We start from the raw sequence: 26098 nt of genomic DNA on the forward strand, positions 1-26098 counted from the left end.
TGAATCCAGTCCCAGTCCAAACCAGCTGCACTACCAAAACCCGACCGGCGCAGACATGAACAAATTGAGTCAACAAAGTGTCCACCGCTGCAAACGGTACCGGGCAGGAAAATGATTTGCTGAAAGTTAATTTACTAGCTCATTTACTGGCTGCCGAAACTGTGCCGAAATCGCCACAGTTGCAATCTACACCGCGTGCTCCAACTGTGTCACATGTCGTTAAGGCTCGGGAAAGGGGAGAGAGCGTGAGTGGCCTCTACAGCCTCCGCAGGAGTTGGGCGATCCCCTAACGCACGCGGATGCTACTTCTGCCCGGGGGGTAGCCCCAATGTAATGCATTGGTGGGTTTTTCTCACCAAGTTGAAAACATTTTCCCTGCTTTAGCGGGCGCAAATTAACCATCATTGACAGGCGGCAGGTGGTCTAACTTGCTGTGGTGTTGAAATGTGTCGTTCCTAAACGAAACACTCACATGCGAAAATAAAAAAAAAGGCAAATCAAACCAACTTTTGCGGTACCCATTTCGCTACATGCTCACTGAGCTGACCGTAGGACTCTCGCACGGATGAAGCGGAAAGGACTTCGAGCGTCGGGCAAATTATGACCGTTTAATTTGATCGTAACGTTTTGGTCTAGTTTAGTGCCGCCCGCAATGCGCACCGGGCGCCATTAAACGGACAACAAAATAGCAAAACTTAATCCCTCCCCACCGCGTGCTTCGGAGTTAACTTGTTTGTGGGTAATTTCGTTTCGTTTTTACCGACAGGTTGCGGTTTAAGGAGTGCACAAAAACGACGTCCTGCAACATTTGTGGAGCAAAACGCTTTAGCCTAACTTACCTAACGTTGCCGTTCCTGCGACACCAACTGGAACACTTACGTAAACGGATCGTTCCAATTGGTTATTGCTGCCGCGAGTTCATTTACCTTTCCCGGGTCCTGTGGGATGCCGTTTGAATTTCGACCCCGGCCGGTGTCTTGTTGTTGACACCTTTATTTGATCCAGAAATGTTGAAGCCATTGTGCCTCACCCTTACATTTTCATAAACATTGGATTATAAACTTCCATTGGGCTTACGGTGCGGAGGAAGAAACAATCGCTTCCATGCTTGTTCCGGCGCAGCTTAAGTGCAGAAACTTTCGTCGACGGCAAACGCGAACTCGAACCGGTGAAAAACACGACATCGATGACGTTCGATGTGGCATGTGGCCGCCCGGATCGGATCGTTAGCAGCGCTCGGGCTGACAGTTTCCTCCCGGACCGGCTTTCCTGCTGCTCGCTGAAAATCTCATTTGATTGATACGATCTAATCAATCATCTCTCGGGGATGATCGGGGACGGTTGTGTGCCTTCCCCCTTGGTCTGCTATGGTGCGTGTGTGTGTGTGTGTGTGCTCGTGCCACCACCGTGGTGGGGCTCATTATAGCCCCCGTTGGAACGAGCCACCGACGGCAGCCTCGAAACGTCATCGCCGAAACGAGAGTGTCAATTCGATTCCGCCAGCCAACCGCCGACCCGTGGATGAAGTTACAGTTTGTGTCGAAACTGAAGACCACGGGCAACTCTCGTGACGCTGGGGGACTCCCTTCCCGACACCGAGTGCGTCCTCCATGTGACCTTTCTTTTACATGTATTGTGTGTAGATAATCTCCACAACAAGCTGCGGAAGAAACGCGTCGAGGGATCTTATCCGCCAGAGCTCCGGTACACTTTCCCGGCCCGGGCCAAATGTTGAACGGTATGTTGTTCGATTTGGTTGTTTCACTTTTGTTTGCACGCTTCTGCTTCTGTCCACCCCAGAAAACTCGCTCACCGAACGATGCAGAGGGCAACGGAGGCTGGGCCAAGCGCCAACACCGGGCGTGATTAATGGTGTCGGGAATGTGGATGGATTTGGATAACCGTAGCAGCGAGGAAAGGAAGCCCGAGATAAGCCACACCAAGGTGGATTTGGTTCATCGGCGTGCCGCCCCGAAACGATGTACCGATGTACGTGAGCTTGTACGATTGGAAAAACCCTTCCGGCCGCATGTGGCTATCCGCACTTTCGCGTATAATTGGTAAATAATCTTCCGAAGAAAGGCAACACTCACAATTGAAAAACGAGCGACAACTACGAAAAACGAGCGGCAAACTGTGTGTGTGTTTTGCAACCCGAATGCACTTGCACCCGAGCAAACGATTGATTGATTAACGATCGTGACGGCGATCGGTCGTAAATAGTGGCGCGTTATATATTGATGCTCGGAAGGAAAATTAGTGAAACATAGGAAGCCACAATTATGGTTCACCACAAAACGGAGGCGCCCGAAGACCACGCGGTGCACGCGGTTACGTAAAGCCTAAACCGGGTGCCACTGATTGGTACGTATTAATCATACTTACCTTTGATTGATTCGTTCGTTAGGGATGTTAGAAAATTATTTCCTCCGCTCCGATTCTGGGGAAATCTTCCGAGAAAGGGTGTGAAGAGAGAGGTAGAGAGGGATAGAGAGAAGAGGAAGAGGGTTTCTAATGGTCACTGAAAAGTAGTTTAATTTGTTCAATCACTGATCATCTCTTCGGGCACTTCAAATGAAACTGATCTGCTTAAAGTGTTTTAATCTCACGAGGGTTGAGACATTATTTAACGTTCGTATTTTAGTCAAGGATGAATTTATCAAATGGGTTTGATTCTTTACGGTTCCATTCACCAAGTTTTGCAATGTATAATAGTAGTATAATACATCCTCTAGCTATTTATTGTAATATTTATTGTCATATTTAATATAACTATTTTTTTTTTCTATGCAGTTTTAACATTTATTTAACATTTAACATTTAGCATTTACCATCATTTATTATTTAATTTATTTGTTGAAGAACAACCCCATAATGACTTTAACCTGAGCACATATTCCGTCTTTAATTTAATGCAAGTGTTTCGTTCTGCTTCGTCGTATGCTACTGAAAGTTTTACTTTCGGACGCCCTTGTTCCGCCAAAGTTCCTCTAATACGATCTGTTCCTTGCCATGACATGCAATTAATAATTTTAAAATCATATTAAGTTTCTCTTGGCAAAACTCCCAAAATAATTGAGTCGTAGCACCAAGTTGATCCTCGGTTTAGAAAATCCCAAACTAACGTTTCCTGAGTTGGTAATGATGTAGATAACATTATTTGCAAATTTATACCCATTTTCGGTGCTAACGACAGTCAAACTAATATCTTTTTTATCTAAATACGTTCGTTAATAATAAGCATCCATGGCAAAAATAAACATTTTAAAGATGAAATTAGTATCTATAGCCGAATTGTAATTGTTTCATTAGAGAAGAGCGTCGTGGGTATTACAGGGAGGAACGGAAAGGATGCGAATGGATCAATCATATGTTTTTTCTCTCTACTTTTGTGATACACTCAGACCCTTTTGGAAGTGGCCCTCGGGGGTTACGGGACCGCGACACACCGACCGTGGTTGGTGGGCGTTAGAAAGGATTGATCCCCCAAGTCAAACATGGTAAAGATGGATTTCTACCACGCACGCCAGGGATCGGCGATTGATTGCTTGCCTATTGTTGCTCGCTCGCGCGCAAGATTGACTTCACCTCCGGCGGCAACGGCGAAGGTTGGTGCGTTTGCTCCGCCACACACACACACACACACACACACACACAGATCGCAGAGGCCTTGTCTTGGCTTTTTCCCCCCCTTTCCTACTGCTTCGTCCTCGCCATCGCCACTTTCCGAGCGACATTGGGGTGCGAAACGCTAGCACGCGATGTGTTCGCGTAACGCAGCTTGTTACTCCAGTTTGGAAGGTATTTTCCCTTTTGCCGTCTGCCATGTTCAGGTGATCCCTTTAAATAGCTCGCAGGTGGACGTGGCTGGTGGTGAAGAATAAATTAGGCGCAAACTCGCGAATAATCGTCCGGGACTGTGTTTGGGGCAGGACAGCGTACCAACCCTGTCATCCCTTGCGTTTGCCCGCCCCAAACACCACATTGCTTGTGGAAGGGAACGGGATGGCGGCAGGGCGGGAACACTTTCTTCGAACACGAGCCAACTACAACAACAGCAACAACAAGCGTCCTCCCAAACGCACCCTAAAGCGAGCTCCACTAAACTTTGGCACCGTCGAAATTGGCCACCCCAGGTTTACCCCGGGTGACAGCGCGGGACAGTGCGGTGATCCCCGGTGTGATTGCGCAACAAATTAGACCATGTGTCTCCGGCGGGGTCCGTCCGGCGGCACGCGCAACCCACCACCGAACCGATGGCAATGCGGTTTGCCAAAGTGTCTTTCGCTTTATACTTTTCCCGGTTCTGTTTTTGCAAATCATTCACGGGAGCGCAAATGTGACTCTCAAATGGGACTCGAAATAATTAGAGTCGCATTTAAATCGTCAAATTAAAAATCACCACACCGTCGCCAGCGTTCGCCTGGTCGGACACATTTTTCGTCCACCAGTTCCACTTTCCGTTTGACTCCGTCTAACTCATGAGCCCCTTGTCGTTGCCATGTCGTTTTTTCCACTCCTTTGCGTTCTTTAATCAAGCGCAAGGGCGGAAAAAAACGGCGAAGGATACTGGAAGCAGGATGTGGGAGCGGGTAAAGGAAAAGGCTCATTTCGTTGACGAATTACAACGATCATTACGACCTGGTCGAGCTGAGAGCGGTCAACAGTGCGGTCCTTTCGCGTTTTTCGAACGGCGAACGACGGGAGTTCGCCACGGAACAGTGGACATTCAGTGCGCTTCCATGACAAGAGTGACCCCCGGGTTGGTTCGAGGAATCTTCCTCCCTTAACGGAGCCCTCCCCGGAGATTTTATGTCCTAAGGGTAGTTGAGATATGACCGTTTCATCTGCTCGTAAAAAACAAATGATTATGCTTTTTTGTGATCGCCGGGAATGGGTTTCTGGTCAAATGGAAGAATTTCGATGATTGACTAGTTCGGAAAAGCTTTCGTAGAAAAAAAACAGAGATGTTATAATAGTAATAAGCGTCAACACGCACTGAGTATGGGCCGAAAGGATCATCGTGGAACGGTCTTTCCTTTCACTGGGATGATATGGAACGGACGCTCGAGGTCGTTTGTCAAATTGGGTATCCTCTCACTTTCGCCTGGAATTGGTTGCGAATTCTTTTGCTAGTAGGATCATGAAACTTGAAGATTAATGTTCGTCATGAAAAAACAATTTAATGAACTAAAAATTTCATGTAGTACAAACAGGTTAGCAAATTTTTAGATTTAGTTTAGCAACATGTAAACGTGTTTTTTTTGTTATAGACACATTCACGTAACATCTAGCTAAACACCGGTCACATAAAATCAAACCGTTGATAGAAAATCGAAGTAATAATCATTATTACTTCCTTCCGTTTTCCCAACGCCGTGATTTACCTGACGTAATCCGTAGCGACTGGTTTTGTTCTATTTCTACGCCGAGATCTCGAATCTCCCATGCAAAACTCGCTGGAACTTTCGTACGCACGCAAAGGAAACCGGCAACATCAATCCAACATCTCCGGGTATACTCAAGACCGTGGGGACACTTTTACCTCACCGCCGGCATTCGGTTACTCAACATCGTCGTCATCGGCCATTAATGGGGCACCATTTTTGCGTGGTTTGCGTGGAGGTATTTCTAGTACTTATTTTTGTGCAGAAAACAGTTTTTTGTTCCTCCCTTTGCGCTAGCTTTGTTTGCTCCTACCGAGCACCAGCCAGGGTTTGAACATGAGAAACCCGAATGGATATCTTTCATCATCGCGCACAGTGGGCTGCTTTATGATAAAAACATTGGCGCGATGACAAAAAGGAACTGCTCGGGCGAGATCTGCAGCGATCAGGATGCCCGCCGGCGATATCGCCGATCGCGAATCAGGGGGTGCCGGTGAGGTCATGGGGTGCGAGTGGAGAAAGGGTAAAACAAGAGGAAAATAAGTGCAAACAAGTGTCCCAGTGAGCATGGAAAGAGTGAGAGGAAACTCGACAGACGGACCACACGATGGAGAGGCACGAAGGCAGCAACAACTGTAGGACAAACAGTTGCACACGGGATGAATGGAGCACGAGAGCAAGCGCATCGAAGCGACAAAGGGTTCAAGGGAGCGAAGTCGCGTTTGGTACAGCGAGAGAAGGAAAGTTACGGAGATGAAAAAAGGGTGGAAAATGCTAGTTAACCCGTCAATGTTCATCAACTGAAAGATATGGCTTTTGGCAAGATCTACAGGAAACGTAAACAAGATAAAAATGTTGATTTTGTAAATGCTTCCAAGCATGATGATCCAAGTATTCACTGCTTTGTACGGAGTATTCTATTATGACGAATCCAAGCACTCGAAGCATATTTTTGTCCTTTTCCCCACAATTTCCGTATTTGTGTTTTTGTATGTCATTTATACTTCGTTTAAGAAAATTAATTTTACACTTACACGTTTAAGTTGGTTATTCAACGTCCTTAAATACAGAGTTTTATATTTTGTCATTATGTCTAATAGGCTTTTATGCAATGGAGGAGAAATCTTTCTTTTAATTTTAAGGCGAACAATGTTTTTCCGGTTTTTTTTAAAATCTAAGATAGCTTCCAAATATGTGGCTGAACAAACAAAAAGTTTCTTTTTTGTTTGCATTCGAAATGAAGCATTTAATAACTAATATTAATATATTCTTTGATTTATGAGGCACAGCAAAACTATCCGAACTATAGAAGAGCCTTTTTTCTTGGGACGAACCCATTTCCCTGCAAGAGTTAATCTTCGCTGGAATGCGTTACAGTTCAGTGTCACGACGCCTGGCCAGAGATGGAGCCGAGTTGGAGAAAGAGAGAAAGTGCGGCCTTCTGCTGGCACATGCGGGCCGCAGGACAGTCCACACATGTGACACACAGCGCGAACGCCCTTCCGTTCCGAGGGAGTCGCACGCCGAACTTGGCCGACCCGAACGCCGACCGCGAGAAGAACCGCGAGAGATAGCGAGCGACAGCGTGGTGCAGAAAGTGCCGGCGGATCGCTTTGGGGCCGGCAAGCGCCGGGCAAGTGCCGCAAAACGGTGGGGTTTGCGGTTTTGTGGTTTCGTGTCGGTGCGGATATAAATTGGTCCGGCTCCCTAGCGGACTGTTTTAGTTCGCAGCCCACGGTTGGTGGGATAAAATCGTGCAGCAAGTGCAGCCACCACGTGCTCTTGTGCGTTTCGGCACGTCCTTTCGGTTCTTTGGTTGGTCAGTGCGAGTGTTTATGTTAGTTTTTACGTGGATGAACATTGTTTTAAGTGCGTTGTTTGTGATCCGCTTGGCTTTCTAGTGATTCATGTTACGAACAGAACCGTTTCCAGTTCGAAGTGAAGGCTGCACTTTTCAACAAAAGATTGCACCATAATTTTCATCAATTGTGTGATGGTTAATCTGACGGGAGCACTTTAAGGAAGCGTCAAGAAAAAGCAAAACAAAAAACACAAAACCCCAGACAGTGATTGTCGAAAAGCTGAGCAGCTTCCGCCCACGTGTTTTTATCCAACGGCAGTTGATTTACTTGTGGATGCAAGAGTCATGATCAGAATGGTGAGTAATCTTTAAGCCGAAGGTCGTGTTCACAGAAAGTGAAAGTTGTAGAAAATGGGTTTCAACGTTAAAGATGAGGATAATACCTTTCAATAAAGTGATTTTTGTGTTTGCGCTGAATTATTCGCAAAGAAATGAACAATATCGAAATGGAAAATTCACTCGCTATGTTCACTTAAAAAAACAATGTTGTAACTTCCAAACAATAAGTGATTGAATTATTTCCATATCAATCTTTTTCAATTATCTTAGCACCCTAATGATGATGTGTGCTTTAATTCATGAGAGCCTTTATGTGTGTAGTTTTAATAGTTACTGAAAAACTCTTTGAAATTTGAATAACTGAAAATAATAGAACTTTTGTCAGATTCTAGTTATAATGCGAATGAAGATTTTAAATTTAAATGCTACTTTATTGTGGAATGTTATTGAATTATCCGCATCTTTTGTGTGTTTTTACATTTATATTACTTTATGAACTCGTGTAGATACATTTTCATTATGTTCTTCAGTGTTGTTTTCTTCTTTGACATTTTTAAACCATTGCCACTATTGCTATTTTACCAAATACAGTAAATGTTATTTTATCTAAAAGCTCAAAATTAGTCAAAATTATCAAGTATAGCAAACTCATTTTCATTGTTTCCTTTTGCTGCATAAATCGGAATAATACGGAATAAACATTTTACTTCAAGACATTTTTGCACCTGTAGATAAAGCTTAGTTTTAGAATATGTTCAACTGGATAGATAAATACGTACGGATATGCACGTTTTGCTGTATTTGAATTGTATATTGATTTATCTATATGAAGACGATGGGTTTTAACTACAATAGTTAGCATTCTAATAGTTATTTCCAATTCTGATGATAAATTTATATCATCATCATAATGATAATTAATGTTTTTTATATAACCAGTTTTCTAAAAGGTTATGTGCACTCACAAAATTTAAGATGTTTATACTTCCAGAAATCATAATTTTTAAGATTTTTATACTTCCTTCAGATTTTTATCTTTCATACATCCATAAATCTATATCTTATATTAGTTTTGCCCATGACTCATAGGCAAGAGCGTGTTAGAAATCACACTCATTTAAATAACCACCATTAGGCTATTTATGTCCTACGTCCAGACGCGTGGCTTCCGTTTTGTCTGCATCCCGTTTCGCCGTTGTCTCTGCGTAGATCAAAACACACACGCCACACACCGTAGCAGCATTCCTTTTTCCCAGCGATCGAACGCAACACGATCGCCGGTCGCACAATTCGTTTTCACTTTGATAATCGACGATCGACAATCAACGACTTGATAAACGACTCTCTCGAACCGGAGCACGATAAGGTAATAACCCCTGTCGCTCAGGAAAAACGCACGTTGGTTACGCAACGCAGGCTCAAGAGCAAATATCCCGACGAGTAGGACTAAAACCAAAGAAAGCGGCGGGGGCCCACATGACGACATGTGGCGCAAGAAGGTCGCCTTTGCGTTCGCGGGTAAGCGTCTATTAGGCGCTCGGTCAATTGATGGTTTTTTGTTTCCGAACCACAAATTATGATCCAAATCGGGAACCGTGTGCTAATGTCACTGATTTGTGTCGCCTTGCGCTTACCTCATAGAATGGGCCTGTTTTGGGTGGAGAAGCCGAACATTTGATTTTCGTCGGCCAAAGCTCACAAGCTTTCCATCGCTGGCGCTAAAGAGATCAACCGACCACGCAGGCGAGCGGAAGTGTTAAGCTGGCACTGAGACGGAAAATGAATATCCACCACGCGGTGGGGGCTCGTTAACGTCCGTCGTCCATTTTCCGTGAGGCCTAATTTGAGGATCGGTGTCGAAAAACGATACGAGCCGCCACTCAAGTACCTCGGTATGTTTCAATTTTCTCTGCACACGCCAAACCATTTTCCCGTCGGAAGACGCTCGAATGAAGACGGCGAAGATGGAGGATGAAGATCATGGACGCCAAAATGTCTCTACCGAGAGGCTCGGTGAAAAAGTGGAAACCCATCCGTCAACCGTTCGGCTACCGGGAAAGCGGACTATAGGCGGATGAAATTGAACAGCAAAGACCTCCCCGGCTGTATTTAGTAAACAAATTGCCCCCTCCTCCGTCGTATCCACCCTCTTTCCTCGCGTACGAAAGGAAAAGTGCCAAGAGCCAGTTTATGCAGCCCACTATGGTGATTTGCTTGCCCACCCCACTCACCGCCCCGCGCCCCATTCGTTCCAAACCCGACCGCTCTCCGATACGGACCATTGATCGGTTGATCGTTTGTGGTGCTTCGCTCATTCATAACGGTCCAGCGAGCGGCCGCACCAACAGGCGATGGATGAATGAAGCAAACGTAGCGAAAATGGTTTTCCTCATTTTCTCACCGGCGATTGTCATCCTGCGCCATGAAGAATGTTAAAGCAAAACCCATCGGCAAGCGTTTTGGACGTGAGAAAAGCGAGGAAAAACAAATCGGGAAGCGTGTGCTGGTCGCTCTTTTAACCAATTACCATTTTATGCGCACGACGGAATGGTTTAATTGGGAGTAAATGGACCCCAAAGGGCCCTTCTTTCGATCTACTTTGTCACCTTCCACTTCCCGTGATATGGACTCCGGATGGAAGTGGAAAGGACAAACAGCTTAATCCAGTTTCCGGCCTCCGTCCGGTGCAACCAACACTTTGTCCAGCCAAGTGAAGCGCAAACATTGTACGTCCACGTCGATGGTCGGTGCAGGAAAAGGTTGAACACATCAAAATATAAATTAGACGACTCGTGTCCTCAAGTGTGTGGAAGAGCAGATTTTCCGTAGGCCCCACGCGGACGGATCTTACCCCCGCCCGCATTTGGCGGATGTGAATTTGAATAATTCCAGCTCACATTTATGGTCGCAAATAACGGGGAGAGGGAGCGCATAAAGTAATCGTCACCGAGAGGTCGTGTCCGGTTGAAGAGACATGTTTGAGGCCGCGGTTCGTCGCTTACTTTTGCTCACACGCTCATCGAAGTCTTTTGTGTTGGAATTCGACTTTCTTGATTGAAGACATTTACCATCGTTTGGCTTTTTTTTCTATCGAGTTCTTTCACCTGTTCGGCGGGAATGTTACTTTTTACTGTATTTGCTTCCATCAATCAGTTGATGATTGAGCAGTTTAGCTAGTTTTACCGCGATTGGTCGTGTTTTTTAAAGCCACATTCTTGTCGTTTATTTTGTGATTGTGTTTCCTGCACTTTGGAATAAAAAGTTCCTCTTTCGAAAGACAATCGTCATCGCATTCGGCGTGTCGCATGCGTCACTCATTGCAGTTGAAAACGATTTCTTGTTCACTTCCCTCTTGCAAATCCGGCTAACCGTTGAGTTATTTTCAATTTCTTCGGTATGTTTCGTTTAAATTCGTTACCAACATAAACATTGTCAACGAAGAGGTGGGAAAAAATAGAATCGCCTCAAAAAAACACCGGACTGGTGTTGCCCATTCGATTCGCAAATGGAGGGAAATGAGTTGTCCACCGCGTGCTATCGTCACTTTCTTCCTCCGTGGGTCACCTTAATCGAATTGAATGAACATCCAATTTCGGACCGATCGAAAGCCGGACCGACCCGGCTCGTTGGTGCTGTGCACAGCAAAGAAACAGTAAAACCGGGGATTCAAAGGATTTCAATTGCTGCCCTGTTTTACGTGCGCCCCGCAAATCTTTCTTTCCCCTCGACGCTTTCTTCGGCGTAACTTAAGACGATGCTGGTAGTTGGGTAGAGGAAATGGAGGTGGACAAACATGGAGAACCAATTGTGGCACAAGGTGCCATTGAGATTTGCGATGGAATTCGTTGATTCATGGTTCACCGGGAGATGATTAATAGTCGCCCGGCCAAGGGGTTGGATGATTGTTTTTAATGCTACCGCTAGTTGCACATAAAAATAGTTTCATGCATTTACCGGTGGAAATTGAAGCATACAGTTGCATGGTTGATCGCACGTTGAAGCTAGTAACGATTTATTTATTTTTTCCTGCCTTTTGCATCACACGAAGAAAACGTTTCGAAGGGTTGATTTTAAATTTTAGATGAGCTAGGTTTAATAAAATGTAAATGAAATTTAATTTGTTTCAACTATTTAATATTTTACAACTATAAAAACATGTTTAAAAGCAACAAAAGTAAACGACCTCAACAATTTGAAGGCTTGTAAAACATAACCACAACAATTCCTGTAAAAAGCTGACCAAACTTCGCAGCGCAGATTGAGCAAGATAATCTCAGACCTGTCTGCGCAACATTGTACCCGGGTTTCGAGCATTTCCTATTCTCCACCGGGGGCCCTACCAGAAGTCCGGTTCGGGTGAAAACCAGACAGGTGACAGGGCACTCGGTTTCCTGCCCATCAAACAGGGCCTGTCGTCGCCCGACAGCCTTCCCTTTTGGCTGAAAAGAAACGTGGAGGGGAAAGAAAAGCAACGAAGCAGACGACAACGACGAGTGATTATTGCAAAATAAGATCATAAAAATTACTTCACTGTGATTTGGAAGAGGTTATCTCAGTCCCCACCACTTGCCTTCTTCCCTGCACGTGTCTGCAAGTCTCTCGCGATATGCGGTTTAGCTTAACTTTCTTCCATTCACGGGGCCAGCAGTAAGGAAGTGATCGCGAACGTTCAACGCTAGATGTTCAGGCAGAGTAAAACAAAACTGCACCGTCTTCCTTGTCCGCGGTTTTCTATGGTCGATGCAGGGGACGGGTTCTGGGGTGCCCTGTGTCTCGTCCCCGTTGGTAGGAATAAAAAGTAATCTAGGAAACAGTACAAAAAGTGCACACACAATAAACAAAATCTGCGACAGTGTAAGTAACAGAACGAGTGTATGGAGAGAGATTGTTGCAAAAATAGTAGAAAGATGAAGTACAATATACTCAAACCAGCGTAAAGGCGAAACCGGCATGAAGGGGAAGGAAAGTACATTTTCTGCTTGACTCAAACTCGTGTCCAGCGCCGACCGGTCATGGCCATGTGTGTATGTGGTCGTTGGCCACACAACTGGTGCAAAAGGCTGCCGCAAAATACGGGCCTCCGTACCAGCCTCCCATCAGCCTCCCATTACGCCGAAGGGCTAGCGTCGCTTCTCGTTTCCCCGTTTCCAGGGCGCTTGGTGGCCACCTGCGAATGGCCCTTCCCGCGCCCGTAACCTTAGCCGGTCGCGATAAAAAGGCAAAGAAAAACACAACGATCAATCGATCGACCGTACGTAATTCCTGTATCGAACGCAGGAAAGCGAACGAATTCGCTCCGATTTACTGTGTGTTGGAAGGTTTTTTTTTGCTTCTTTCCAGTAACGCGCGACTTCCTTTCCCCCTCCGCCCGGTGTGCTTCCCTTCTGCCTGCGCACTCCGGTTCGGTGAGATTTTATTTCACAACTTGCCGTTCCTTTTTCCTGTTTCCGAGTCGCGCGGTGTGGGCACGGGAAGCGAAAGTGAAAGTGGTTCGATTTGGAGCGGGCATCGTTCTTGGCAACGGAACGCGGCGGCTTCGCGGTCCTTATCGGCCAAGGGTTCGGCCGGTTGACCTCTGAGCTCCGCAAGCCGAATCATTTGGGCAGCAGCTTTTGATTTTAATCGCCTCCTTGAGCGGGGTTTGGTGGATGAAATGTGTAATTTACGTGGCAAAGGAATGCTGATGGAAGGTCGAATCGTTACGAAAAGTATTTCGCCATTTCATTATGCTATCATATATTAAGGTATTATTTAATATTAACTACATTAAGATTAAGTATATTTTCACTTCGTACTGATATTGAGAATAATTATTTATTATTGATGATTTACCTCTCACTTCGTTAACATGAGAGTTGAAATTAATTTCGCATGAAAGCACTTAGTTTTGAGCTTTCGATAAATGTATTATTATGTTTATTTTTGGAAGCAAAAATATTGAAATACTACCATGTACAAAGAAAAGTTCTTTGGAAGGAGACTTAGTTTTGTTGTATATTGTTTTGGTAATTTTAAGCATTTTTGTAGTAAATCATATGCATAGTTTTTATTAAATTGTAATCCAAATTGCAACATGTTTAAACATTTGTCTTACATATGAAAAAAATTGACAATTGACTCATTGTTTAGGGTGTATTTAAGTGTATTATTAAAACACAAAATAATTGTATACCATGCACTTTGAATTATACTCTCGCCCTTTGTTGGTGGTTTTACTTGATGACTTTATACAAATATTGATTGTAGATGTTGTTGTTGCATCCTTCAATTTGCATTCGTGCACGATCGACCTTCCGAAAAGCGCTCTTTCTTACCCGTCAACCTGTATCGATAATGACAGTGCTGAAAGCTGCTCATAAAGTGCCACTCAAAATTCCCAACCAGTCCGGTCGAACGGTTTTGAAATGGCGTTCATTGATACTATCCTTTCGACCGCTTCGATTCCAATCGGCATCGGCCGACCTAAAGACAGTGATTCGGATTCATTTTCCTGCACGTAATCGGCAATCGGCATCGTCCAGTTCACTTATGGTTCCTTGCAGGCCGCTTCACGATCGTTGGAGGTTTGGTTTTGGGAAGAGGATCTGCATCCACTTCGCTTTGTTGATCGGTAACGCAAATGAACCGAATGTGATTTACGATATTTGCTTGTTTTACAAAATGTTGCTGGGCTTGATTGACCAAAGCGTAGCTAAAGGCAGCGCGGACATAAAATATTTTATGAAAGGTTGGTTACGAACAAGGAAACCAACTCGAAATGAAAATTACAGTTCGATTCACTCGGCCACAAATAATGCGATAATGCACAGATCGATGGCACAGTGGGAAAGTGCAGTTGCTTTTTTTTTTTAAAGTACTTTCGGTGGTATTTGTATTTTATGAGCGAACTTAAAAAAAACGTACTCTGCAATCTGCTAGCCACCGGATAATGCGGATCATGAGCGACGAAATATTAAGCGCGTAATTTCGGGTGCGGAAGAAGCGAATTGTGTGGTATAATACACATTCACCCGACAAAGGGCCCGACGTTGGTTCGAACGGGTTGCTGTTAAAATCCGGCTTGATCGCATGCCGCATGCGAACGTACCTTTCTTGCCGGTTTCCCGCCACCACAACCGTCTAACGGGAATTATAGGTTATGTTGTAATGTTTAATGTTGCGACCGTCATCGGCAGTGTCTATTCGTTAGTAGATATTTTTCTCGCTGTCTTCACATGTCTCTCTCCCTCTCTCTCTTTCTCTACTGTTTTACTTTCGATTTTCATGGACGGTGAAATGAAGCCTTTGTTTATTTTCACCGAAACTCAGTGATCGCCGTTTTTCGATGGCTTGTTTTGTTCTCGTTTCGGTCCATGACATGTTTGGGGCGTGTTGGCGGGCGGGGCGGATCATGTCCGGCCCGGGAATTGGGAAGTGTTTCGAGCCCGATGGCCCCAAGCATCAGCCGCCCCGACGTGGGCTGGAAAGGAAGAAAATGGAACGTGTTGTTGTGCCGGTGACGCACGAGCCCTTTGCTGAGTGGCCTTTCCACTCTGGCCACTTGACAGGTACAGCAACGCGCGGCGACGTTTTAACAGGTTTGCGGTGACGGATCTGGTGCTGACAATAAACAAAAAATATATATATACATAAACAAGACACTGACGGTCTTGTTACAATGTTGGTGCCCCACTCCAACGCAAGAGAGGCCGCAGCTTTTCCTCCTGCGCGAGGAAAGCATGTGTTTACGCACTCCTTTGGGGGCTACGGAAGGCTGACCGGAAGCTTTGCCGCCGTTGTTCATGTATTTTTAATTGGCTCGCGCCCCGAAGGAATGTCTACATCAACAGGCTTTTTTTTTACGACAACGTACGGGACCAAAATTGCTTCATCACTTGTCAAGAAAGTAAATCAACTTTCCATCATCGAAGTTTGATGGGGGAATTTCCATGTGGTCGATATTTATTTTATTACCAAAACTACCAGATCGTGAGGTAGGAGTGTTTATAATTTATAAAATTCTATAAAATAACGAACAAACAATGGTTGCAAGCTAGATGGCTAAAATTTTAAAATAATTAATAAACCTCCCATCTATGGTATGATTTAATTTAAACGGTTCATTTCCAAAATAATTTTCTCCAGCTTCCTACATAATTGCGTAGATACAAAGACACTGGAGTAGGTAATTTCAAGATTGCACATCTCCATTAACTAATAACCTATTGCAACGATGCATTTTTCCATCTTATCTTATCGCGTCATCTTAATCTCCACGATCATCATCATCATCATGGGGTTGATCCCGATTACCGCTATCGATGCAATGGGACACATGTCTGGCTTCACGCAACATTCCCGCCGAACAATCTCCCCCAGCGATTTAACACCAGCTTAGTGTCGTGATTGGTTGTGCGTCACTTCCCGCCGTCCAAGTCCCATCGTACGGCTTTGCTGCATCGGGCGGAACAGGCGAAAAGTGAAATAAAAAACTGAACGTTCATGCCTCAACGAGAGGCTGCAATGGGGAGGAAATCTGGTTCAACCGTCCAGGTTGCGACACTTCAGGCCCACCGATGGGCCTCGCATGAGTATTACCATAACAACCACGTCCATGGCCATCGGGTTCTCGTGCAAGGAGCCCGAGTCTCCGCACATCGAGATGTTATTTAATTTTCCACTTTCTTTTTCCCCATTGGGCTTTCCAATTTCTGCCCGCGCAACCGGTCGGGAGGTCCGCGTTTTTCCTACGCACAGTGTCAAGCGCAGCCAGTTTGCGAACTCCGCTAATCACTCCTTAAACGCACTATTTAACGTGCCCCTGTGCGCGGACCGGAATGTACACATGGTGCGCCTGGCTTACGACGGGTTTTCTTTTGTAATTTTTCATCCTCTTGGGGTTTTTTTTATCTCGGCTGGAAAAGACTACAACGCCAACGACCTTCGCATGGTGACGGCGAGAAAGATCAAGTTCAGTGCGTTCGCAAAAGCTTCCGTTGACGGGCGCGTGTTTCGGTCGGCGCCTAAGAGTATGCAATTGGCCGAGCACGCACGCTTTTCGAACACCAAACGTTCGAATTATTAAACATTCGTTTCTTTCGCTTCGATCATCCACAGCTGCGCTTGAATCTGATCGTTTGGTTCGGATGTTGCCTACTGCTGCAGGCGCCCTGGGTCGTTGAGGCGGGCCACGAGCCACCACCCAACGGATCGAGCAACCGTCCCACGCAGCTGGAGGATATCGAGCGGGACAATCTGAACAGCGAGCGGCAGGTCTACAAGAAGGAAGCCATCGCCCAGCACGGGGCCAGCTCGAGCCAAAGCAACAACCACTACTCGGTGCAGATACAGCATCAACCGGGCAGCACGGCCGGTACGCACAGTGCCGTGAAATACGTGACACCGCTTCCGGCTCCGACGCAGACGCTCGCCTACCAGAAAGGTATTCGTCGATCGATTCGATTGCCGGTTTCGATCGACGCCGAGATCTCTTCCGCCCGACCATCTGGCTGTTGCTAATTTGTTTCATCTTTTAGATTCCGGTGTCGGCCAGCAGTACGTCAGCATACAGCCACAACCGTTGCACCAGTTCCAGCAATACCACCAACAGCAGCAGCAACAGCAGCAGCATCAACAGCAGCAGCAACACTACCATCAACAATCACAACCGGTGCCGCAGGTGCACGAGGATCATTCCACCTACACGGTTCCTTCGCGCCAATCACTCCTCCAGCCGATAATCGGTGGAAGTGCACCGGCCAACCCATATCTGACGCCCCAGCCTCAATACGTCTACGTGCAGGCACGTCCACAGCAACTTCCGCAGTATGCTGCCGACAACAATCTGCCCCAATCGCTGCTGCACATTCTGCCACAAAATTCGCAGTAAGTTTTGAGTGAAACAAATCGATTCCAACATGTGGAAGAGTAATTGGACACAAAGTTTTACACTGAGACTATTAGTAATCAATTTTCGTTAACCAAGGCAACATTTTATGGAGTTGAGTGTAACAATCTTCTACGACCTACTTAAACTGTGAAACAAGGTAACGAAGGAACGTTCCGTATTTAAAATGACGACGGAAATGGATGACGATTTCCTGAAGACTGAATCACGGAACTGCGTGACCACCGAATGCAAGAAACATAATCTTTTGAATATGTTGCTTTTTATGATGGTTTCATATTTCCAAGCATTTTACCACATCATAACATTAAACGCGTCCCCTGTACGAGAGGACTGACTATCCACGTACAACAGGGAAACAAGTCCCGTAAGCCCTTAGCGGGCAGGCATGACCAAGTGGTCGTTACGCCAAGAAGAAGAAGAACATTAAAATGTTGCGCAATGATGTAAAGGAACTGCGACTTCCCGTACTGCCAGTTCCTGTATTCCGACGGAAATTACTTTTTTGTCACAGTTCCTCTATTTTATTTTACCAACCATTTTTATTATTAGTGCTCATGATTCGATAATGAACGTGTGCCTATCTCAATTGGCGGCTTGATTTTATAGCCGTAAACGTGAAAACGTGTATCAAAACGTAGCCACACTCGGAACCGGTTTCGTTTAAAGCCCACCAATAAAATATGGTGTATAATTCATTTAATTACTATTTAAACAGCCATTTCGAGCAATCAAACGCGCTGGTGCAGCGAATGCAATATGACCACATTACATCACGGCGGGGGGTCCAGTTGCACTTTATATTCCCCCTTTTTTGGGTTTTTTCTTGTGCAACCAATATTTTCCCATGCTCTCGCGTCCATCGCGTCCATAGGGCTCGAAGCAAACCGTCCAGATGCAAAGTGGCTTCTCGTTGTCCACCATTTATGAGGGTTTTTGTAGCTGCTGATCGAGCATGATAAATATTTGCACAAACCGTGTTGCGAAGATGGGGAAAATGACGATTCATGCTGAAAGTTACGGTATGGTATATTATTTTATTTTCACGGTTTGTTTTTGCCTGCCTTGGACAGGATTGAGACAGGGACAGGGTATTTTATTTTGTTGCTAATGGGAGAAAGCATAAGTAATATTTTCTATTTTATTGTGTTTTTCTTTTCAAACACAAAATGTAGAAAAAATGCAACTGCAATTGCAAAATAAAAACATATTTCTATGCAGCTTCTTTTGTGCAGTCTTCATTCACTGACCTGAATGATGATTCAAATAACCTTCTTGGTCATTTCAGATGTCGAAGATCGACAAAATTGTTTGTTTCAATATTTTAATTGTAGCTTTCGTGGAAAACAAACGACCAATTAAACGGTATTCGAATGCTTCCTCATGGCTTATTTATGGATGTAAAATATTCATCATTATCGAACAAATCACCACAAAATGAGCTGTTTGGAAGGCGAAGGAAATGGATAGCTAATTTATTCTCCGACACAGCGGGGTGATAAACGAAATGTAAAATGCCATAAAATGAGTGTGATTTCAATGTCGATGTAACTGGAGAAAATCCAAATGCATTAACATATTTTATTAATCCACTTTCATTCCCATCTTAACAGTTACAACGAGACGAGATTCAACTAATTTCGTGCTTCTGGGGGTCGATGGACTCAGTTTTATAAGCTTGTACTAGCTTTTAATTTATAGACATATTGATAACTTCTCTTTCACGTCGCTTCGCATTCATTTTCTCGCCATATTTTGCAAACGATAACTTAATCCACTCGACCTTTTAAGGTAGACAAGCCGACTTCCTCGTGATGCCTAGTTTTCTTCCCGTGTAGATCGAAAGCCACTTCCAGATGAAAGCACTACGAGGGTTCCTCCCAATTCGTGGCGATCACTGACGCGGTTCAGGTACTCTCGATCAATCCCTGACGCACCCAAAATCCTAGCTTGCGGTGGACATTGCGTAACATTGCGTTCGATTATGCTACCAAGGAGCCCGCATACGGTGGCCTTTGTGTACTTTCTAACCCCGCCTCCCGGAGCGGGTGCTCCCATTTTCCGGTAGCACCAGGAACCGAGGAGTTTTCAAGCTTTATTTATGGCCAGGGCACAACCTCTCCACGCCGGTTAATCATTGGAACCCCGAGCGAGAAAGGGACGCTTAAACAGGGGGGGAATCATCTTGGCGGGATTGTGTAGTTTTTGATTGATTGATTGCATTTCACCGAGGTGATCGTCTTCCCCGCAGCGCCAGCGCAAGCTTCGACGAGCATTCGGGATGGGATGGAAACTGCAATCGACCGGTGATTTGAGTGGGGTGGCGTGAAATTGTGCCCTCCCTTCGCGTCGGCACAATAAATCGATTTATTGTTCGCACCTTCTCGAGCAGCGTTACCGTTTGCGGCGATTGCCATTAAAATTCACCGCCAAGTCTTTGTATCGAAGGATTTTCCTGACCGCGGGGTGGAGGGGGGAATGTTGGTTGATGCGGCTTTTTGTTTCCTTAATTTCTAGTAAGAGTGACAGATCGAGATCATTATGCCAGTGCAACTTGAACGTTTAATTTTGACAGATTGAAGATACATTAGCGCCGGTGGAAGGGATTACCTAACGGTAAGCGTAACATTTTCCATAAACTCTCTACAAAAAAAAAAGTTAAAATATCCCATCGAACGTCATCTGTTTTCATTGTACATTTGTTCCCGAGATGGAACCCGCTGAACCAAATGCAGCCCATAAACGTTGGACAACGGCTTAAAAAACCGTTTAATTTCAGCACACTCAGTTTGTGGCCGGGGTCATGGTGCATCCGAAAAAATAATAACGTAAAAGAGAAGGTACCACCCTGTTGGGCTGGGAATGCAAGTGGCGACCGCGCGTACCGGCTCCATTTTACCAAATTATCCATGATTACCTCCTGCGTCACCGAAAAGGAACTCCCTCCCTCGCGCACCGCTCGATTGCACCATAAACGGGGGAAAAACGATGATCGTAAAATAAATAGCCCACTCGCACGCCGCACGAATTCAATTGTGGGCCGGGTTATTGGTGTCATTAGGGTGGCTTCGGTACGCAGGTGCTAAGTGGCACCAGAAAGATAAGTCGTCGTCTTTCTAAGTCATCAAACCCGGTGGAACGCCTTTCGCCAAGATTGGAAGCATTTTGAACGTGCAGCATAATCGTCGCCACAGCGCGAGACAATAGACACACATTGGCTAATCTGGTTGTTTGGGATGTTGGCGTAATGAAATTAGACCGAACCGGCGGTGTTGCGATGTGCTGGTGGCTTCTTTGCGAAGCGCAGTGTGGGCCTGATTTGTCACCCGGTTTCCATCATGTACCCTGAAAGTAGATCTCGTTATGTTAACGGTCCTACCGTGTAAGCTTCGAAGCGAATGGTCCGCACGGTCGGAGCTTATTAGCAGTCGGAGTAGCCTCAAGCACCGTTTGACATGCGCCTTCGGGGAAGTCCTTTCGGGGGAAAAAGTGTAACGTTTGATGAATGCCGCCTACGGTGTCTTTTGTAATTGTATAGTGTTCTTGACACAACTACTTTGGATTAAGTAAGTGACTACTTACAGAGGATAAATCCCCGCACCGATTGTCGTCACGGTACCGGGAAGAAATACAATTGGCTTCCGATTTGAACGTACCATGATTATGACACACGTCATGATAATCACTGAGGATGAACAACACAACATTGTCAACAATATTGTGGTAAACATATGGAAAAAGAAAGTTAAATAAATTTACACTTCAGGTAAATAGTGCACAACGTTATTTCACACAGCTGAGTAAAACGTTTGATAAAGAACAAGCTATAAAGCTGCCGAAGAACTGCTGTCTGGATTATGTTCATTCACAGCTTTACTACTTATAGGAAATTTTATCAAAAATTTAAAATCATATGAAGTAGGCATGTATTTATTGGTTTTAATCAATCTACACAATGGTTAGACTGCAGTTTTTCGATAAACCTATAGTTTTATTTAGTTTTTGAATTAATTCTTCGTTGATTTGTGGAAATAGTCATATTATTTATGTTTTACATTGAGAAACGACTTTCCTCTTTCCTGGCCTAAATTCTGAAAACACTTAAGGTTGTCAAACATAACTCTGCTAAATTGTGACTTTCAAAACCACTCTCATTTACATCCCACCATGCTAGACACGGTCGTTGTGTATTAGCTGAATACAAGGAAGAACAAAGCTGTACACAGTAAACCGCGCGCTGACTTACCATAATCGGCCCGGGCTCATCTGGGCCTGATGAATAATTAAAAGCAGGCAATTACCTCCCGGCCCAGGTTCGGTCTGCTCTAATTATGGCCACCTTAAAACCAGCCAAAAACCACTCAAGAAAACCCCACAGCAGTAAAGCACACTCCGAACATTCACCTGCTGCTGCGAGATGCGGCAGACACGTTCGTGAAATTACTCCGATTTGATGTCGGACATGGATCGCGGGATTGGGTGGATGGATGGCATTCACTTCCCGCCACGAGTAGCGCTGTGTGTGTGTGCTTTTTTTGTGTTTGTGGACCGATGGTATCCGCGGTGCAGCTGCATCGCCGGGGTTCGGCTGCACTTATCTATTTTGGTCTACATTAATTCATTCATAATGGGTAGCGAAGGAAAGGCTCGATCTGATGATGTAACCTCTCGTCGCAAGCGTGGAAAGCTCGATTTGGGGAGATTGGCTTTTCGCGTCTTCCCCTCGCTCGATGTTTCGCACGATGTCGTGTGTTTAAAGATTCCGTTTCGACATGGACGTTTTGTCATTTGTTTTTGATAGTGTTTTAAGTTGTTTGCCTATCTACTTGTCATGTTTTACTTAACTTTTATCATAACTTTAACAATTTTGGTAATTATGCGTCTTATCGAAATGGAAAATAGTTTACGCAAATTTTACTAATGTACCTTTCTTTCTTGTAACAAATCAGCTGTGTGCATTAAAAAGCTGATTAAAAAAATCTTGATTGGCTTTTTTACATAATTTACTTTAATTTGTTTAATTTTATTTTTCTTGAAATCCTATTAACACAGTTTTTGGTTACATTGTTTTTCTGTTATTTTTATTGTGGAATGGTACCATAGAGTTTGAAAACTATTGGATTGGACATATTCATGAAATCAGTGTTTTATCAGTGTTTTTAAATCCATGTTCATTCTTCTTCCTTCCCCAATTATAAAAATGAATCATGTTTGTTTACTTCTGTATTATCTTTGGTCACGTTTTTACCTTTGGTCATCATCTCTACTTCACAACCATCCTCATTATGCAAATGCAAGCTAATACAAGATGGACCCCCGATCTTCCCGTTGTTTCTCTCCACTTTCCTCTCCAGGGCTTATATCATGATTCCATCGCCGTACTACCAGCAACCACCAGCACCCCATGCCCCATCGTCCCCTGGACCATCGCCGGCTCCGTCATCAACGCCGGCTCCTCACTCCGCCGCCCAACTGGCCGCGTACGTCAACGATCCGGACAACCACATCGAAACGTACTCACACGGCGAAACTGGAGCACAGTCACCGACCGGCTCGGGCCCCTCCGCACCGCCGCAGGCCACCCCGCAGCCCGACATCGTGTACGCGCCATCGTCTACGCCTGCGCCCGCCCGCCAACAGTCCCCGTCGGCGGAGTTTTCCATCGTGAAAAGCGTCGAGCAGCCGGTCTACTACTCGCACGACCTTCCCGCTGTTCCGCAGCCCGGTGTCAAGCTTCCCCAGCAGGTGGAGCCTCTTCCGCAGCAGCATCTTCCCTTCGGTGTGCACCCACATTTCCGGCAGCACCAACCTGTCCTTCATCATCAACCCGTGCATCACCATCAACACCAGCCGCAGCAGCAGCATTATCCTGCATACTTCCAGTCTCACGGACACTCGTACGCCCCTCAGCTCTATCCTTCCCTTGCGCATCCGAACACCGGCATCCTGAATTACTTCGGCGTGCAGCAGCGTCCGCCGACCAGTCTGCTCGATTCGTACGTCCCAAGCCAGCTTCAGCTGCACAAACCCGGTGTGCCGCTCTACCCCAGTACCAAACTCGCACCCCACCACCGCCCGGTGGCCGCTCCGGGTGCGTCCTTCTACCATCAGCCGGGACTTCCGGTGTACCCGTTAAATCCGCTCCACACAACCGTCCTCCAACCGGCGGGGCCGATCCACCCGGGACATGGACACGGTCTACATACCGCCGCTACGGCCCCCCTGTACGCCGGCGCACCCTCAGCGCCAGCGACCGCTCCGGGTTACAACACAATCGCCTACTCGGTGCCGCTCGCGTTCACCAAAACTTCCGCCCAATACAAACGATCGCCTGGGCTGTTCAGTGTGGCCGGTTTCCCGAGACCGGCGGTGCCGGTTCTTCCGCCCGCTATCACCAAACTGCAACCGACAAAACAGCATCCATAGAACGACACCTTAGAACTAGTGTTTTCTTTATTTTTCCCTCTTTCTCTCTTTTCTTTCTCTCTCCACCTTTCGGCCTTCTATGGCATAGTCGTTAATTTATTTAGTTGGTAAAATAAACTGTTGAAAGATTCGTTGATCGTAGCAACCGTAGCAATCAAAGGATTTGAGTGCATCCGAACACAAGCGACGAACCTTAGATTTTCTCTAACCGTCTATCCTCTCATTTGCGCTTATGAAATTATCAAAGCGGAAATCTAGCATCGATTATTTTAAACCTTAAAATTCTTCTCAACAATCGTTGAACATTTCCTACGTGACTGAAGTACAACATAATCGTTCCCTCTCTTGGTTCGAAAAATAAAGGGGTTAGTAATTAAACATTCAACCATATAATTTCGCACAACATAACCGTAGTGTAAACACACTGTTATTACGAAATTGAGAGGTGAATGTCACCGTTGGTCACCAAAATATCGCGCAAACTGCGCACGAGTGAATTTAAACGTCGTGAACTAGGGTTCCAAAATGATTCAGCTTTTAAAGATCAGACCGAGGAATGATCATTTTTAACGATATCAGTACCTTGTAGTGAACTTTTCTTTGCGAGCTTTGCGGTTGTGGTCGCGCGAATTTTGCAGTTTCACCACGAAGAATAATCTTTCCGTGGATCATCATTTCGCCGTTCTTATGTAACGTTAATGTAACACTGTCTTTTTCTCTTCTCCTCGAGGAACTTCGGACAATGTAACCCGTGACAATTTTTCTTCTTCTGTTTTGCACTTTCAATACACTCTGCTGAGCGCTGGTCAAAGAACGTCTCATAAATATATCTCATCAGATGAAACACCCAGATCACCATCTGCGCAAAGTAACTGAGGCATGCGAAAGAAAACGCCTAAACAAAACCTTTGAAACGCCTTTTTTCACCAGCTTTCCGTAGCTCGCACTCCCGTTCCATTGGCCATATTAATTTTTCCATTCGAACCGGACCCTCCCCGAAGTCGGCCGTTACCGTTTATTGTTGCCATTATTTCGCCACACAAGCGGTCGGTTAATTGACCTCCCGAAAAGAAAGGTAAAAAATACATAAACTAGCCAGGGAAAACCCTCCGTGGGAAATGGGAGATGGGTGGACGCGTTAAGCGAATTTGGTACGATGGAACGTCATTTCGCATGGGCTAAAGTGGGAACAAATCTGTGACCCTACTCAATCACAATCGGTTCGCAAAAACCCAAGATTGTAATATAATTTTGTTGCTTTTTTTTTAAAGCGACTGCTTTTTCTTTTCCAGTGTGTAAGAAAACTCGAAAGAAGATGCAAGATAAATGATGACGTGACAGGGAAAATAGAGAGCCCGTTTTTCTTAGCCAAGTGTGCAAAATATGTTCAATTGCAAATTTCTTCTGACCATGTAGACGTAGGAAAATATGATGGGGAATGAAAGATACAACCATCTTCCATTGATTAACTCTTGCTTTATCCTCTAACAAATGATGTGTTAAGACACTTTAAGTGCTATTTTGTACAAGTGACCTATTAACAAATGATGTGCCCATTACAAATCAAAAAAAGAAGTGGCCGCTTCAAAGTGGAGCAACTAAGAAACATGATTGAAAACGCATAACCCTCAAGTCACAAAACAAAATAAATAACTATCCACCGGGTGGCAGTGACTCAACTTTAACCCCCAGCGCAACATCGGTGGCATTTGAAAGGCATGTAAACCGGTATCGATCAGCAAACATCCAAATATCAATTTGCTGACATAAACATTCACCACCAATTTTACATCGACGCGCACAAGCCTAGTATTTAACAAATGAAACACGATTTCCCAACCGAATCGCCAGAGAAAATTCGACAAACTCCCCATCCTGCCGGGTGCGAACGACCGACGGTGGTCCGGCTGGCGTTACCGAGGTGCCAGTAAACATAACCTACAAACAAAACCGCCGTGGTGTGTTGTGTGTAGGCATCCGTTTGGATTTCGAGAGGATTTGGCATACCCTTGAACCACTTTGGGGGCCACACAGACAGTGAGCGGAGGTGCGCCGGTGAGATCTAGTTTTGGCGCCAACATCGAAAAAAAAGAAACAGAAAATCGAACAACCAAACGGATAGTGAAGAAAGGTAGGCAAAATTATTCCGCGAGCAGACGAATTAGCCAATATTTTAATGCTACAGGTTAGAGGAGATCGTCCCGTGCGGAGGTCAGCAGAAGTCGGTTACGATCGATCGATCGATGTTCGTTCGATCCG

At 45.2% G+C, this 26098-nt stretch overlaps 1 protein-coding gene across 1 annotated transcript; it reads left to right on the plus strand.

Moving 5' to 3' along the window:
- Positions 1 to 7533: 7533 nt before the first annotated feature.
- Positions 7534 to 23839, plus strand: LOC131272280 (putative uncharacterized protein DDB_G0291608). Its single transcript, XM_058273957.1, has 4 exons — positions 7534 to 7545; positions 16624 to 16954; positions 17043 to 17391; positions 22768 to 23839. The coding sequence occupies exons 1-4, from the start codon at positions 7534 to 7536 to the stop codon at positions 23837 to 23839; spliced, it is 1764 nt and encodes a 587-aa protein (XP_058129940.1).
- The last annotated feature ends 2259 nt before the right edge of the window (positions 23840 to 26098 follow it).

The sequence above is a fragment of the Anopheles coustani genome, chromosome 3 (genome assembly GCF_943734705.1).
Source record: "Anopheles coustani chromosome 3, idAnoCousDA_361_x.2, whole genome shotgun sequence".
Taxonomy (NCBI): domain Eukaryota; kingdom Metazoa; phylum Arthropoda; class Insecta; order Diptera; family Culicidae; genus Anopheles; species Anopheles coustani.